We start from the raw sequence: 17,972 nt of genomic DNA on the forward strand, positions 1-17,972 counted from the left end.
CTTTTGAACGTAATATATGTATTTGATTTGAAAACTAATGGTCTGTATATCTTAATTAGCTATGTAATAGTTAGGAATGAGGAATGGTGGATGCTAAGTATTATTTTGGATGTTTTATGACTTCTTAAATTTAACTATTCAGTGACTACATAAGTGTGGGGATATTATTGTTCTATGTATAATGATAAATGATCCTGCTTTTATCTCTAATATTTTTATATATAATTATAGGAGTTATTTCATTATTTTGACTTATAATTATAGTACTACTTAATATAAACTAAATGATCATTTATAAATACTATTTTCCAACAAGAGTTTTACCACGCATGTTATGAATATTACAAATCTGTCACAGCCTTGGGCTCGGGTCGTGACATGCACACAACACACAATAATAAGGTAGAAATAAAAACAATTATTATCACAAATTCAATTTAACAATTAAATAAATAAAAGTAAAACAACATTTAAATTTTCATAACATGCACACAGCGGCAATATTAGAAATAATTATGATAATAGTTGAGTATGATAATATAGATTATTGCTATATGCTCTTTTTAGTGTTGAGCACACATGATGCTGCAAATAGATTAGTAATTTAATGTCGAAATCATATTTTCAAATTTAAAAATAAAATACAGAACTGAACCGGATATAAAATTTCTCGCCAATTACTATTTATCAGTGTTTGGCATGTGAAAAAGAAGATAATAAGGTAATAATGTACATTATGGCGAATGAGATCAGTAGATGGCTATATTTATTGGCCATTATTACATTAGGTTGACATATGTGTATAACTTATTGGCCATTATTACATCAGGGCTCTTACCCTATAAAATCTATAATGTAATGCAAACAAATCAATAACAACACGCAGAGAAACATCAATAAAAGATGGCGGTGACGTTGAAGGGCTACTACATGGTGAAGCCAGCAGAGCCAACATGGAAAGGCTTCCAATCTCTTTCGGAATGGGACCAAACTGGTGTCATTACTCATGTACCAACTATTTACTTTTATCGACCCTCCCATGAATGGACTACGCCAACCGATAAGGTATCTGCCACCCTTAAAGAATCGTTGAGTAGGGCTCTTGTCCATTTCTATCCACTAGCTGGCCGGTTGCGGTGCCTCCCTGGAGGTCGTCTCGAGCTCAATTGCAACGCTGAAGGGGTTCTGTTCACCGAAGCCGAGTCCGATTCCCAACTCGATGAGTTGGCTGATTTCTTTCCTTCGTCGGACTATTATTATCATCTCACCCCAGCTGTAGACTATACCCGCCCCATTAATGAACTGCCTTTTCTATTAATCCAGCTCACTAGATTCTCTTGTGGCGGCATTAGCCTCGGCTTGACCATTTCACATGCAGTTGTTGATGGCCCAAGTGCGTTGCATTTTTTTTCTGAGTGGGCTGGTCTTGCTAGAGGCGAGCAGTTAAAAACAACACCACTTCTTGATCGGAAGTGTCTCAGAGCAGGAGATCTCCCACTCCGGTCTCCATGCTTGAGCCATGTAGAACACGATAGCCTACCAATCTTGGTTGGGGAATTGGACAGTAAGGAAGAGAGGGAAAAGGAAACCACTGTGGCCATTCTAAGAATCACCACAGAACAACTAAAAAAGCTGAAGAAGATAGCAAACGAGGGTCGAGATTGCAGCACTGCGCGACCCTATAGTCGGTACGAGATGTTGGCTGCACACGTTTGGAGATGCGCATGCAAGGCCCGGAAACATAGTAAGGAACAGGAAACGGCTTTAGCCGTTTGTGTCGACGTTCGGAGCCGGATAGAACCGCACATACCAAGCTCCTACTTTGGCAACGCGTCGTTCGATGTTATGGCCAAGAGTTGTTCGGGAGAGTTGGTGTCCAAACCACTTGGTTTTGCAGCTAGCAGAATAAGAGAAACCATTGAAAACGTAACAAATGAGAATATATGGTCAAATATCGAGTATCTTAAGAATCAAAGGGACTTGACAAAGTTTCAAGATCTTCAGTATTCTACTTCTAACGAAGAGCCTTTCTTTGGGAACCCTAATCTTAGCGTTGTGAGCTGGTTGAGGCTACCTTTGTACGGTCTTGATTTTGGATGGAAAAAGGAGCTGTATATGGCTCTTGGAACCCATGGTTGTGATGACTTCGATGGAGATGTGGTGCTTCTCTCGGATCCTAGTAGCGGGGATGATGGGTCCTTAATTGTGGCAATGTCTTTGCAAGTGCAACATATGGATTCCTTCAAGAAGCATTTTTATGGTGATATATAGGGGATTAGTTTTGAGTGTTATAATATTGTAAGTTGACGAATTTTCTCATCTCTGGAGTTTTTTGAATTGCCCGTTGCATGTATTCCCATCAATATTATTTACACTGTTTTATTTTATTTTATTATTATTTATCTATTTCACTGATCGTTATGACAATTCTGGCGTATTTTAGATGTGAAGGGCATGTTTTGGATGCATGTAGTATTATAATGAGAAGTTTTTAATTGTGGTCCCGCACAGACTTGTTACTAACTTCATTAGTTACTAAATCATTTCCTATTATTTTCATTAATTCTGGAATCGATAATCAGCTATAGAAAAATTATTTGAAAATTAGATTAAAAAAAATAAATAACATAAAGCAAGTAGAGTACTAACGTTCATTTTCTATTTAAAAATATCATAAATATAATTTCAGTTTATATATGGATTAACCAAACGTTTTTTAATTGGGAACTTTGAACTATTTTTATTTTCATCTTTTTTTAATCTGGATTTATGATAGTAGTTGATCAATGGAATGTTTATGATTATTGTGATCCATCTAATGTAACTGTTGTGTAGATGATTGGGTTTAAATGGACTTGGTTATAATTCTTTTATACAGGACTTTATTATAGGAGGTATATTCAAGGGAAAATTAAATTTCTAGAAGACAACAGAATATATTGCTATCCAATGTTCCGATCATGAGTTTGACTGATACATGCTCACTACTCCCACTGCATAGCAGATATCTGGTTTAGTACACAACATGGCATACATCAGACTTCCAACTGCAGATGTGTAAGGAAATTTTCTCATTGCATCTTCCTCTTCAGGAGTCTGGGGAGACTGCTTCTTTGAAAGATGAATTTCATGGCAGGACGGTAGACATCCTTTCTTGGAATTTGTCATTGAGAAACGTTCAAACATTTTATCAATGTAAGCTGCTTGAGATAGAGCTAAGAGTTTGTTCTTTCTATCCCTAATGATCTGGATACCTAAAACATAACTTGCTTCACCCAAATCCTTCATCTGAATTTGAGTGTTCAGCCAATTCTTCACATTTGAAAATTTCTTAACATTGTTTCCAATGAGTAAGATATCATCTACATAAAGAACCAGGAATACCAATATTTGATTTGCCTTCAGTTGGTAAACACAAGGCTCATCAATATTTTGTTCAAAGCCATAGGTTTTGATGATTTCATTAAACCTAAGATTCTAGGAACGAGTAGTTTGCTTAAGTCCATAAATGGACCTATTCAACTTGCAAATTTTGTCTTCTTGTCCAGCTACTTTAAATCCTTTTGGCTCATCCATATAAATGACTTCGTCAAGCTTCCCATTAAGAAAAGTTGTCTTGACGTCCATTTGTAGATCTCATAATTGAGAGCGACTGCTATGGATAGGAAGATGCGAATGGACTTGAGCATGGCTACCAGACTAAAAGCTTCCTCATATAGTCCACGCCTTCTCTTTGGGTATAACCCTTTGCCACTAGTCGAGCCTCTTATAAGTTTTGATATTTCCATCAACACCTCATTTTTTCTTGTAGATCCACTTACACCCAATGGCCCTAAAGTCACTAGGTGCTTCCACAAGTTCCCAGACAGAATTTGAGTACATGGACTCCCTTTCCTGTTTCATGGCTTCGATCCATAGTTCCTTTTCAGGGCTAGCCATTGCCTGTTTGAAAGACAATAGATCATCATCACCAGTGTCACAAACAACCATATTGGTTTCACCATCCAAACCATAGCGAACTGGGTTCCTAGAAACCCTCCCACTACGACGAGGCTCTGTGACTATTTGCTCAGGAACAGTGGTACTTTCTTCATTTAAATTGACTTGTGTCGGTTGGACATGAAGAGTGGGAATCTCATCATCAACTCGAGTTGATGACGATGGAACTTTGGTTGGAGTTAATTATTCAACCATCTCCTCTAAAACTACTTTTCTGCGCGATTTGAAATTTTGGACGTAGTCATTTTCCAGAAAAGTAGCATTCGTAGAAGTAAACACTTTCATTTCTTAATGACTATAGAAAAGTCCATCATGAGTGCCTTTAGGATAACCAACAAACATGCAAACTTCGGTTCGCGGTTCTAGCTTTCCTTCCTTTTTCCTCAGGACGTGGGCAGGACACCCTCAGATTCTATAATGGCGTAAACTAGGTTCACGATCATTCCAGCATTCTAAAGGTGTTTTGGGGATTGATTTGGACAGCACGACATTGAGAATGTCATTCACGGTTTCAATTGCATGTCTCCAGAATGAAGTTGGTCGAGTTGAGTAACTAAGCATGCATCTAACCATTCCCAATAAAGTTATGTTCTGATGTTCCGCTACACCATTTTGTTGCAGAGTACCTAGGGAAGTAAGTTTTGATAAAATCCCAAGTTCAATTAAATGATCTTGGAACTGCATATCCAAATATTCACTACTACAAAAAGGGTTTTTTAGGACTAGCATTGCGAGTCCTAAAAAAATTTTTAGGACTCACGGGGCGCGAGTCCTCTATTTGAGAGCCTTAAAAACTAAGGTTTTGCGAGTCCTAAAAACCCGTTGCGAGTCCTAAAAATTTTGGTTGAGTGCCTTTAATTAAGTTTTTATGACTCGCAATGTGAGTCCTAAAAAATCTGGTTGAGTGCCTTTAATTAAGTTTTTAGGACTCGCTTTGCGAGTCCTAAAAAATCTAGTTGAGTGCCTTTAAGTTGTGAGTCCTAAAAAATCGGGTTGAGTGCCTTTAAGTAATTTTTTAGGACTCGCGGGTAATTTTTTAGGACTCGCTTTGCATGCACTTAAAAGTAATTTTTAAAAAAAAAAATACAGCTACAATTTTAATTTTGATTTAAAAATATATATCCATTTGAGTGTCGAATATGTATCAAAAGAAATTTGAAAAAGAAAATACTAAAAAAATGGAAAAATAAATTTACAAAATAAATTTAAAATTTCTAAACATGTATTGTAATTAGCTAGCTATAACATCATTCATTTTTCTCTAACCAATTGTAAAAATGACATTGCCCATTCTTCTCTAACTTTGTCAATTTCTTGAGTAGTATATGGTTTGTCGGAGGTGAACTGAAAAAAAAAAAGAAAACAAAATTTTAATTATAATTATATTAGTGGTAATAAATTCAAAGCATATATAAAAATTGTACTAGATTAATACTATGTAGTTGTATATTGTACAATCTAAGAAGGACTGACAACTTTGAAAATTTAGTGCAACCAGAGTAAATCGGCTTTTCAGCGTCATTAAGAAGATTTTCAAACTTAACGAGATCTACTTCTGATTCATAATATGCATCGTCAATCATTTCATCTAAATTATCCTCACGATCCAATTGCCTATAATTCTGATCTTCATTCATCATAGGAGGGTTTGGAGTAACATGAAGCTCTTCACCATGCCAATATCATATTTTATAACTTTTGTCTATCCCGTGGAAATATAGGTGCTCTTTTATTATTGTGGCAATCATCTTTTTCACATTTCCACACTTACTACAAGGACAAAAAATATAGTTTGGATCTTTGGCATGATCCAAACTAAATTTAAGAAACTCATCGACCCCTTTTATATATTCTACTGACATCCTATCAGCTGACATCCATTCTTTTTCCATATTGCACCTATTTGTTTTAATAAAAATTTAAAATTAAGAAAATAAAATAAAATAAACATACAAAACAAAACTAAGTACAAAAAAAATCTATAGAAAATCAGGCAGCATATCCCCTAATTTACTAGCCTAGCCATCTGTCACAATCAACACCAATATGTCAAACAAATCAAACAGCACACAGGTTTTCATCAATATATCACCGCAGCACACAAAATTCTCAGAACCTACTTCACTAAGACATGCAAGTTCTTAATCTTCCGTTATCACCACAGCACACAGAATTCCCAGAACCTACTTCACTACGGATGAATATGTAAGATATTCAAACTCCACTAAAGTAGTACAGTTAACATTCAAAATTGTAAAATATTGAAATTTTTTAAAACTAAATCAAATGCAACATACCTCTTGCAATTAGCTACCAATCAAAATATTAACCTATTCATTTTAATCAACATTATAAAAAAAGAAAAATGTCAGATGTTGGCATGCTCTTTTAAAAAGGTTAAAATCAACACAACAAATATATGCATACATACTTGTATATTCTTTTACATGTCACACTTGTATCAACTATTATTTGTCTAATGAACACTTTAAGAGCTTTTTTTATTTAGAAATATTTTCTGTGTGTGTGTGTCTAATTATATTATATATTTAAGGCATGCAAAAAGTTGCTCGTTTGTTAATAATAATGGTTTGTGTTTATATGCATTGATTTCAGCAATACTAGAAAGATGAATAAATGTAAGACACAAGTTACTTTAGCTTCATCATTATTCCACTTAAACTAAACAAAGCAAACACTTAAAAGAAATTTCCTTGATGTGATCAAATATAGATCCTTGATCTCTCTTCTCTTGGTATATATACTAATAATGAATGATCTCATAATATTACCTAATCAAATCCAAATCCAATTTTTTTTATTATGTTTTTACCATGTAATGCATGAAATCATCAAAATTTTGTGATAAATAGGATCCAAATCACAATGAGTGATTTGGATTTTAAGATCCAATCAATCACATATATACCAACTAGAATGTGATTACCAAATTTAATGTAATAGTAAAATCATAAAATAATTCTAAATTTTTAATAGGACAAAGATATAATAATTTCACTCACATATATACTTACTATCTTATTATCAAATTTTGTACACAAATTAAAACAATAATTAATATATAAGTATGCAAACATATGTAATCAATCCATAAAAAATAATATATACTAAACTGTATATTAATATAGAAAACCAAACCGTAGCTTATTTAAAATAATAAACCAAATAGTATCCAAGCACTCACACCACTCACATCACTAACTCTTTTGCGAGAGAAAAGATGAGGATTTTGATTTAAATTCTAGAAAGACCTATCCTGCACTTATAATCTCGAAAGCACAAATAGCATGTCATATATAGTTACTCTAAATCGACTCTTTTGAGGCTCGGATTAAGCAAATTTTTGTGATTAGTAACAAAATTGAAATTCAACTTAATTATTAATTAGAGGGTCAAATGTTAAATATCCGGATCACAAATTTATCATTGTGGCAGTTATCATTTTCATATTTCCACACAAAACTAAGTACAAAAAAATCTATAGAAATCGGGCAGCATATCCCCTAATTTACTAGCCTAGCCATCTGTCACAATCAACACCAACATGTCAAACAAATCAAACAGCACACAGAATTCCCATAACCTACTTCACTACGGATGAATATCTAAGATATTCAAACTCCACTAAAGTAATACAATTATCATTCAAAATTGTAAAATCACAAATAGCATCAATATTAGCCTATATTATTTATTTGTATATTAAAACTTGAAATTATATTATTACCCTATATTATAAATAGAAAATTATTAGCCTATATTATTTTTAGTGTTTTAAACATTCTAGTTCCCTATATTATTTATTTGTATAACCATTGGGTTTATTATTTTTATTGTTATAAACATTCTAGTTACCTATATTATTTTAATTTTTTGTATATTAAAACTTGAAATTATATTATTACCCTATATTATTATCCTATATTAAAATCTGATATTATAATATTACCAATTATAATATATATAAATATAATATAAACAAAATAATATAATACCAATTACCAATTTTTAATAATATAAATAAATAAATACCAATCCTATAAATAAATCTAATATCATATATATATATATCATATATATCTGAAATTATAATATATATATATATTTATATAAGCAAACAAATAAAAAAAAAAAGCAATATATATACCTGAACCCACGGCTGGAACCGTGAGCAACCAGCATCGCCGGAGCCGAGACCCTGCACCGCCGGAGAGCCTGCTGGAGCCGAGACCTGCGCCGCTGTGAGTGTTGGAGCCGCAGTAGTGCGCCGCCGTGAGTGCTGGAACGCTGGAACCACCGTTGACGCCGTCGAGAATGCTGGAACGTCACTGCCGTCGAGCGCTGTTCACCACCTGCTGCTGTTCATCTCCTTCAGCCGTTCAACCTTGGTCATGTCGTTCAGCCATTCAGCCATTCATCTCCTTCAGTCCTACTGCCGTGTGGTTGCTGTGGGTTTTGAGTAATAAAACCCAAATGTGTATAGTTTTTTAAGTATGTAACCCTATAATTTCGAAATATATGGCTATCTTTTGAGAGTTTTACATAAAATATTTAAGGGCTTGCTTTGGGAGTCCATAAAATTATTAAGTAAGACACTTTTTTTTTAGCCTAGATTTTTTAGGACTCGCAGATTCTTTTAGGACACTCATTGCAAGTCCTAACAGAGTATTAAGGACTCCCAAAGCAAGTCCTTAAAAATATTAAGTAAAACACTTATTTTTATAGCCCAGATTTTTTTAGGACTCGCATTTTCTTTTAGGACACTCATTGCAAGTCCTAAATTGCGTTTTTTCAGGACTCTCAATGAGTGTCCTAAAAACTTCATAAATATTTTTAAGGACTTGCATTTATGTGCGTGTCCTAAAAAAGTGTCCCGTAATGGGTATTTTGTTGTAGTGATTCTCCACCCCTATCAGATCGCAAGATCTTCAAAGTTTTACCTAATTGGTTATGAGCCATAGCTAGGACTTCCTGAAACATTGAAAATGTTTCTGATTTCCTATGCATTAGGTAAAGACATGAGTATCTAGAGTAATCGTCAATGAAAGTGACGAAATACTCAAAACCACCCCTTGCTTGTACATTCAAAGGTCCACAAATATCTTAATGAACAAGTCCAAGTGGTACCTTGGCCCTATCATCCTTTGTAGAGAATGGGCGTTTTATCAGTTTGCCTTCTACACAAGATTCACATACAGGTAATTCACCTAAGGTAAGATCCCTCAAATGCCCGTCCTTTGTAAGTCTTTGAATCCTGTCATAACCAATGTGACCTAGTCTCAAATGCCATAAATATTTCATGTTATCGTTATCGGTCTTTTGATGTTTATTATTCCTAGGTTTAGCTACTTTGAATAAATCATTTTTAAGAGCGAGGGGTTCGTTAGGTCGTAGAATATAAAGCATTTTTTCCAAACATGCAATACACAATTGTGATCCATTGAAAGAAATAGATATATTAAAATTGGTGAAAGTCATAACAAATCATTCTAGTTGCATCATGGAAACTGAAATTAAATTTCTACTAAAATCCGGAATAAAAAATACATCTTTTAAAATTAAATATTTATTTCTGAACTTCAGGCGAGCTCTTCCTCTAGCTTGGACCATAATAAACGCTCTGTTCCCAACTCTAAGATTTAAGTTGCCTTCATCCACTTCCTCCCACTATTCAAGAAGCTGTAAAGAGTTACAAACATGGTTAGTAGTTCCAGAATCAATTATCCAAATGGATTTATCATTCTCTAAAACACATATTTCTAAAATAAATGAACTATAATCAGTAACTTTGCTTTTTGCTGCTAGAAACTTGGGCCAATCTTGTTTCCAATGCCCTTTCTCTTTACAGTGAAAACACTTACCATTACCTTTCTTGTTTTCTTGTTCTTCCCTTTAGGTTTCTGTGCATTTGGTTGTGCACTCATTTTTGCAGCCTTTGTAGGCTTGGGGTTGTTGTCTTGTCCTTCTTTCTTCTAGCTTTCGAAGACAAAGCTTGGTTAGATTCGGCCTTAGTTGGATCAACAACATTAGTAGTAGTTGTCTTGTTTTCTCCTCCCTTACTTTGTCCACCCATGATAGACTCGAAAGTCTGAAGCTCGTTCATGAGCTGCATCATACCATAGTTGAGTTGATCACAAACGTGCAAAGATGATTCCATCCGAGCATTGGCATATTTCTTGGTGGCCTTTGAACGAGTCTGCACAGACTTTGCACCGAACATGTCTTGGAGCTGATCCATGATTTCGTTGGCCATCTCGACAATCTCCATATTTTTCTTGAGAGTGTCGACCATACTAGTCAACATTTAGTTTCGTGCCTTGTTATTAGCCGCCGGCCAACGCTCATGCTTATCTCTTACAGACTTAGGAACTCCTTCAGCTGGAACTTTTGGAGATTCCTCAGTCATGACGAACTTGGAATTGTCACCAATCAACACAATGTTGATGCTTTGCTTTCATTTAAGGAAGTTTTTAACAGTGAGTTTCTCCATCGAAAGTTGAGAAAGGATGGGAGTAGACACAGCAATACTGATACTACAAATTATCAATAAAATATAAATCAATCACGTTTCCTCAATAAAACTTCTATTCACTCTAATTTCAAGAAATAGCACAACATATACCATAAACATGCAAGATATTAAAAAAAATTACCAAAAACAATCATATCTCTACTTCTTTAGGATTTTAACTAATCTATGATATCCTTGTCCTAGTTGGCGAGAGTCAAAAAATACGACTAGTTAAATAAAGTTGTAAACTTATTTAATAATCGACACCATCATTAACAACCTACTATTCAATCAAAATAAGAAAACAAAATCTCTTATTTTATGAGATTTACCCATGGTTTCAATAATCAATAGATTTAGTCCTAGTAGTCACCGTAGGGGTGAGTCTAGTAGAATTTGACATATAATTATCTATCTTTCGAAATTTAACCTTGTCAAAATAACTAATGAATACCTTCCGTAGGGGGCGAATCAAAGCGTCTCAAGGCCCCATTAAGCTATTGACCTTGTTAAACCAATGGTGGAGATCGAATTTAATTCTTAAAATAAGCCCATTATAAAAAATAGTATTTGCGAATGTTCTGGAAAGAACATAACACTACAATGTGTAAGTTGATCATATCGTAGATTGGCAAGTCAGTGTAAATACTGTGCACTGACTAATCTTAGGACTAACTTATTTTGAACTTATAATCATATTTATATTCCATTGTGATTATGTCAATATAAATATGATTAGCTATATGCTCAAGATTTAATAGAAGTTTATAGTAAACAAATAATCATGAAAATAAAACATGCGAGCAAAAGTGATTGACCAAGTCAAAAATTGATTTTTATTCTTTTATTGATACTAAGATGAGATTACAAAGAAATTGGGCTTTAATTAGGGCATAAAACCCTAACATCTTGGAAGAGAAAAGATTGAGCAATGTAAGGAAATTAACCTTAAGAAGTCGCAATGATATTGAAGGCAATACTACGATCATAGTTGATGTGGTGGATGAATATGAATCTCATAAAGGCCCTGGTAAGTTGGTAAATGAAGATAGTATTGAAGAACAAAAGAAATCTCAAGAGAGATAACAACACCAAATAAGCCACTTTATCCCCCTCCACCATTTCTTCAACGCTTACAAAAGAAGAGAACAAACCCATAGTTTTCCATGTTCTTGGATGTTTTTAAGAAACTTCATAATAACATCCCTTTTTTTGATGCTCTAGCTCAAATGCCAAGCTATGCGAAGTTCAAGAAGAAGATCTTATCTAGAAAAAGAAAGTGGGAGGACAATGAGATGGTGGCACTGAATGAGTAGTGCAAGCTTCCTCCAAAACTGAAGGATCCAGGAAGTTTTATTATTCCTTGTACTATCAGGACTCAATTTTTTAAAAGAGCTTTATGTGATTTGGGGGTGAGTATCAACTTGATGTCCTATTATATAAATATATATATCGGACACTAGGTTTGGGGAAAATAAAGCCAATATCTATCACACTCCAATTGGCAGACAGATCTATGAACTATCCAAAAGGTATTCTTGAAAATGTGTTGACATAGGTTGGTAAGTTAATATTCCCAGTTGATTTCATTGTGCTAGATATGGAAGTAGATGGAGACATACCAATAATTTTAGGTAGGTCATTCTTAGCAACAGGGAATGCAGTGATTAATGTAGCCAATGGTCAACTGAACCTTAACAATGAAGATTAGTATGAAACGCAATATGTTTCGTGTATGTAAGGAGTCCTCCAGAGCTGAAAATTGTTTGCGAGTAGATATGGCGAATAGAAAAAGCCTTGAAATTTTTTCAATGACAATGAGAGTGTTTGATCGAGACCTTAAGCTAATGAAAGTGGAAGAAAGTTCTATAAAACACAAAGGGAGGATGCCAAAGTTTGAAGAAGTAAAGAAAGAGATGACTCAGTTCCACCATACTAATGTGAGTGGTACTCAAGAGAAGGAGATGTGTGATAAAAAGCATCAATATTTGAAGGAGTAGAAGACTTCGATGGGCTGGTCCATCGTTGATATAAAAGTAGAAACTTAACACTTTTTGGGAGAAAGTCAAGCCATGACTATAAATAAAGTGCTTATTAAGAGGCAACCCAAGCATTTTACTTTTAAAAAATATATTCGTGTTTTAGTTTCAATCTTGAAAAAAAAAAGGAGAAAAAAATTGCATTTGATTTGTTTTTAAATTTTAAACTTTGTTTGTGTTTTTCTTGCCTAGATTTTTTTTTGTATGCCTCAACATCTTGTCCCTGCTGCTACACAAGACACCACAGCAATTGCAGATGCCAAGGAGATCATTGAAGATGTTTTGTCCAGAGGGAGTTTTTCTTTTATTTTATTTTGCTTTGAAAATGACGTATTCCCCCACATTGAGGACAATGTTCTTACTAAGTTTGGGGGGGGGGGGGGGGGGGGGGCAGATATATTTTTGTGTTTTTTTTCATTTGTGTTGTGTTTGTTAGTTTTAATTCATGTTTAGTTTATTAAAGTTGTTAATTGAGCTTGATTAAATCAAGAGTAATAGGTTGATGATGAGAATTTTATTATGATCAATATAATTTTGCAAAAAATGATAAATTCCATATGAAAATTTGTGTGCTTGACTCTTGTTGTGATTATTGCTTGAACTTCATTTTCAATTCTACTTTTGCATGTTATTAAGATCACCCTGTTATTAGTATTCAAAGAAGGTTTATGGATGATGAGATAATATTAAAATTTTACCACTCTAGACCTTATTTTGAAAACTAGATGAGGGGAAATCATAGGTTACATAAAACTAAGGAGATGATATAGGCAATTTTTGGATCATTTGAGCCTTTGAAGCCAACCTTAATGAATTTGTATTCATAGTTACTTTTTTTTTAGCCTAAGAGAAAAATTATATATTTTTCTTTTTTTACTTATATGTGATACTTTAGCCTAAACACTTCATAAAAAAAAATTGTGCCCTAGTTTTCACCATAAACATATATTAAAGATTTTGGTTTATTGTGATGTGAAGATGGGAAGAATAAGAGAATTTTTGTTATGTGTGATTAAAAAAAAGTGTTTTGAAAAAAAGGAAAGTAGCGGCACTCCTTGAAGAAAAAAAACTATCGAATGAAACAAGATTGTGGGAGTGTTACTCAATTGAAAAAAAATGATAAAGGTGAACTCTATGAAGAAGAAGAAAGAAAGATGGATGGTGAAGGAGAAATAATTTTAAGATGTTGTTTTAAAGGTTCGTGTGTTTACGGTTTGAATTAAGCTTAAAATTTTGAAACACCCCAACTCCAGGGACCGTTACGGTGCATATTGCAAACAGTGCTAAACTCGCTAATCGAGTCATTTGGCCATAAACGTGTAACTAAGTGTGATTAGCGGTTTAGGGATTAAAATTTTTGGTTAAGATATAACGTTTTATTAGAACGTTTACTATATACATTGGGATCCCAAAAATATAATTTAAAGGTCTATTATAAGAAAATATTTACAACAGGCCGATCTAAGCGGCAAAACAGGCTTCAACCCTAGTTCCTCTGTCAAACCTCGGCCATGTATTGGTCGAGCAGTTGCATATGTACACGTCATCACCTAAGCTCTTCAACTCAAGGATGGTCCAGCTTTCTTTTGCCTTTACCTGCACCACAAAGCACCCGTGAGCCGAAGCCCAGCAAGAAAACATGAATATGCTCATGAAAATATTATCAGATGATGTCATTACATCACACAGAGCTTATAGCTCTAAAAAGATGAGTGACTGATGATTAAGTCACTAGCCATCAGGTGAAGAGGTGACTAATGAGTCATAGTCTGGACAGGTGACTGATGAGTCACGCTCTGGTTAGGTGACTAATGAGCCACGCTCTGGTTAGGTGACTAATGAGCCACGCTCTGGAGGTCCCATACCCTCCTAGCCATGTGACCTGTGGGTCACCTTAGCCTTTTCCGGCTCTGGCTCTAGATTTCTAGCCTTGGGCTGGACAAGCGCTTTTAATATTCATCGAACTTGAGGTCGGTCCGGCATTAATGCTCATTTGAGTCATTCAATGCAGATGTTGATTAGATCTAATCTTTGTTGGCTTGCATTAAACATGCAAAAACTATCCTTGACTTATGAGTCAATGCTTTGACTAATGAGTCAGTGCCGTTCACAAGTAAGCAATGCTACCAGGCATATATCATATGTCAAACATCCAAAGATGGGGCATTCAGCATGCTTACTTAACAGTTGCTAGCACAATAATGATCATGCACAAACACAGAGACTCAAGCTCTGATCAATCTCATATTCATCACTCATGGCATGCCCTAATCACATGTTTCTCGTGCATTACATGCATCACACTTAATCATCCAGCATGCCTCAATAATAACCATATGAAAATGAGGAAGATTGCCAAGCATTCAATATGCTATCAATGTTTACATTTAAACATCAAACATGCATCAAAAGTAACCATGCATGTCACACATGGAGTGCAGTTTTCTTACCTCTGGTTCGAGTGAGAATTAGAACAAGGACGACCCTTGAGAACGATCGATCCTTTATTCTTTAGCGGTCACCTAGTCATAACCAAATATAACCTCTGATTAATGAAAATCAACAAAGATAGGGTCTTGGTCTAAACCTCACTCTCAGGACCTCGAAACATGCCCACACGGTGAGTAGATTCGATCCCGGGCCTTAAGGATTGAAACCCCGAGCCAAAAACCCTTTAAAACACTCAAAACAGGGTTCTGAAGAAACAGGGTAGCGCTACAGTGCTGCCCTCCTAGCGCCCCAGCGCTCAACTCAGCACCAAACCGCCCTAGCCTCCTCTGCAGGTAGCGCTATAGCGCTACCTTCAGCCAGCAACTGCCCATAAATCTCTTCCTTCGATTCCACCATTTCTAACCCAAACCAAAAGCTTCCCAACATCAAATTAAGTCCTAAATGAACCCAAATACCACCTCCACATGACCTAGGCACCACAACCCCAAGAACCCTAGCCAAAACTCCAATCAATTCCCCACTTTCCAACCCAAAAACCAACTGGAACTTAACTCAGGAAACAAAGCAAAAGCAATATTTCTAATGGATAAAAACTCACCTCAATCTCAGCAACACACCCTCTTCAATGGTGGAGCATAACCCTAGCTTATCCTGGCTTGGTTCCTTTGCTTGATTCCTCAAACAAAGCTTGAAAGTCCAGAGAAAAATGAAGGAGGAAACCTATCGAGAGATAAGGAGAAAGGAGACTCTGTTTTTGTTACTCTTCTACAGCCTTAATGGCTTATATCAATCTTTAAGGGTGAAAAGACCTAAATGCCCTTAGGTCTAAAATAAAACCTTAACAGCCACCAAGGGCAAAACCGTCCTTTCGCACGTATTTCGTTAATCATAATTAACACTCTCCAATTCCCTCTATTCTCAATATTCTCACATACCAATAATCCATATCCCATTACCCTTTAATTCTCGATAATGTTCTAATCATTAAAATCACCCTGAGACTCACCCCGAGCCCCAAACTTAAACCAGTTATGACTAGACCGAACACTTGCATTTCATGATCGTCTCATGCCGAAAGACTCAAACAAATCCACATATAATGTGCTACCATTAATAACTCACCCACATGCACGAAAATACTCAATTACGCCCTCAACGGGCCAAATTAACAAAATGCCCTTATAACTATAAATACACCCATATGCATGCATTTACCATCATATAATAATATAATTCACATAAACATGCATATAATCATTAAGTAGCATAATAAATCAATTATGGCCCTCCCGGCCTCCTAATCAAGGTCCTAACCCTTATTAGGAAATTTGGGGCATTACAACTTCCTTTCTCATCCACCATACCTAAGTCATTCATTACAAGCCTAAAAATTCCTATTGATCTTTAATTTTCTCTTTGCCTATATTAGTAGAGTTTGGTTTTAAAAATAAGCTTATGGAGTTGTATTGTGAAAAAATTAGTGAAATGAAACTATATATGTTATGTATAAATTTATCTAGGTGCTAGCAATTGGGTGAGATTGATTGTACATACAGATACAAGGGAATCGAGTTTGAGATATATATGATCATGATTTGATTTGAAATTCTAATAGCTTTGAGATCCTTATTATTCTTGGGATTATATAAATGTGTGATCTTTGAGACCAATTATACTTTTGATTGAATCACGGCTCATGTTTGTGTGAGTTTTTTCGTGTTTGTGTTAATGTTGTTTGTTTGTCTTTATGTTTGCTAGGGATTAGCAAAATCTTAAGTTTGGGGGTGTGTTAACTCTATGAAATAGAGTTATTTTTCATTACTTTTCCTAGGATTTGCATTAGTTTACTATGTCTTAGGTTTATTTTCTTTAAATTTTATTGTTAATAGTAAATTTGATGTTTATAATGTAAAATTTCAGGAAAATCTTGAAGTTTGGAGTTGGGCCAACATTTTTTGTTTAAGTCATATATTGATTTGGTTTGTCTCTATAAAAAGTTGAGATTTAACATGTATTTCCGACTATGATCCAAGCATTTTCTGGAAAAAGTTTGTGAAATAAACATTGTATATTTCTTTCTCAGCTTTCTAAATCATTTGGAATTACCTCAGGAAAAAAATTCACGTGCAATAGTGGTGTATCGATTAGGGCTTATTTTAAGACCTGTTTTAAAGCCCATTTAAGAGGAATTTCATAATTTTCAATAAGATTATAATAGGAGATTGGATTTGAACGTGGAGAGGCATTTTGAGAGTACGTTCCTCAATGTCCAACACCTCTTCTCTTAGCTCATGGCGTAATGCTCGGGTGTATCGCTCTAGTTTCCTTCTGCTACTACCAAAGTTGTGCTCGTTTGATGAACTATCCCTGAATAACTTCCATGTTTGCCAATTTTCTTCATTTATGTCTGGTGTTGTGTTTTGCTCGTTACTATCAGGTACACCTGTGGACTCAACAACAAAATCTACTAGTGCTTGCCTCTTTATTGCTATTCGTGGCTGGTAAGTAATTTCATATTGCCCAAGCTCTATTGGCCATTTAAGCAGTCGACTAGATGCCTCAAGTTTTTGAAGGAGTTGCCTGAGAGGTTGGTCGGTGAGTACTTTGATCAAATGGGCTTGGAAATATGGTCTTAGTTTTCTATCTGCGAGAAGTAAGCAATATGCTAACTTTTTGATAAGGGGATATTTTGTTTCTACTCATACCAGCCCTTGCTTATGTAGTACACCGCATGTTGGGTTATGTCTTTTTCTCGTATAAGTGTTGCACTAACAACATGTTCAATGACTGCGAGATAAATAAAAAGAGTTTCGCCATCTACTAGTTTTGAAAAAATAGGTGGCTATGATAGATATTCTTTGAGAGCTTGGAAGGCTCTTTCACATTCTTATGTCCACTCAAATTTGTTGCTTCCCTTTAGTAGGCTGAAGAATGGTACACATTTGTTTGTT

The 17,972-nt window shown here is 35.0% G+C and overlaps 1 protein-coding gene across 1 annotated transcript; it reads left to right on the forward strand.

Moving 5' to 3' along the window:
* The first annotated feature begins 771 nt into the window (after positions 1–771).
* On the forward strand, positions 772–2,504 carry LOC133784016 (spermidine hydroxycinnamoyl transferase-like). The gene has a single exon (XM_062223565.1). The coding sequence runs from the start codon at positions 904–906 to the stop codon at positions 2,269–2,271; it is 1,368 nt and encodes a 455-aa protein (XP_062079549.1). The 5' UTR covers positions 772–903; the 3' UTR covers positions 2,272–2,504.
* Positions 2,505–17,972: the final 15,468 nt, after the last annotated feature.

This window comes from Humulus lupulus, chromosome 6 (genome assembly GCF_963169125.1).
Source record: "Humulus lupulus chromosome 6, drHumLupu1.1, whole genome shotgun sequence".
Classification (NCBI taxonomy): Eukaryota; Viridiplantae; Streptophyta; class Magnoliopsida; order Rosales; family Cannabaceae; genus Humulus; species Humulus lupulus.

What these genes read in the sequence shown, in the direction of transcription:
- LOC133784016 (XM_062223565.1), top strand. Translation starts at nt 904, where the DNA reads ATGGCGGTGACGTTGAAGGGCTACTACATGGTGAAGCCAGCAGAGCCA.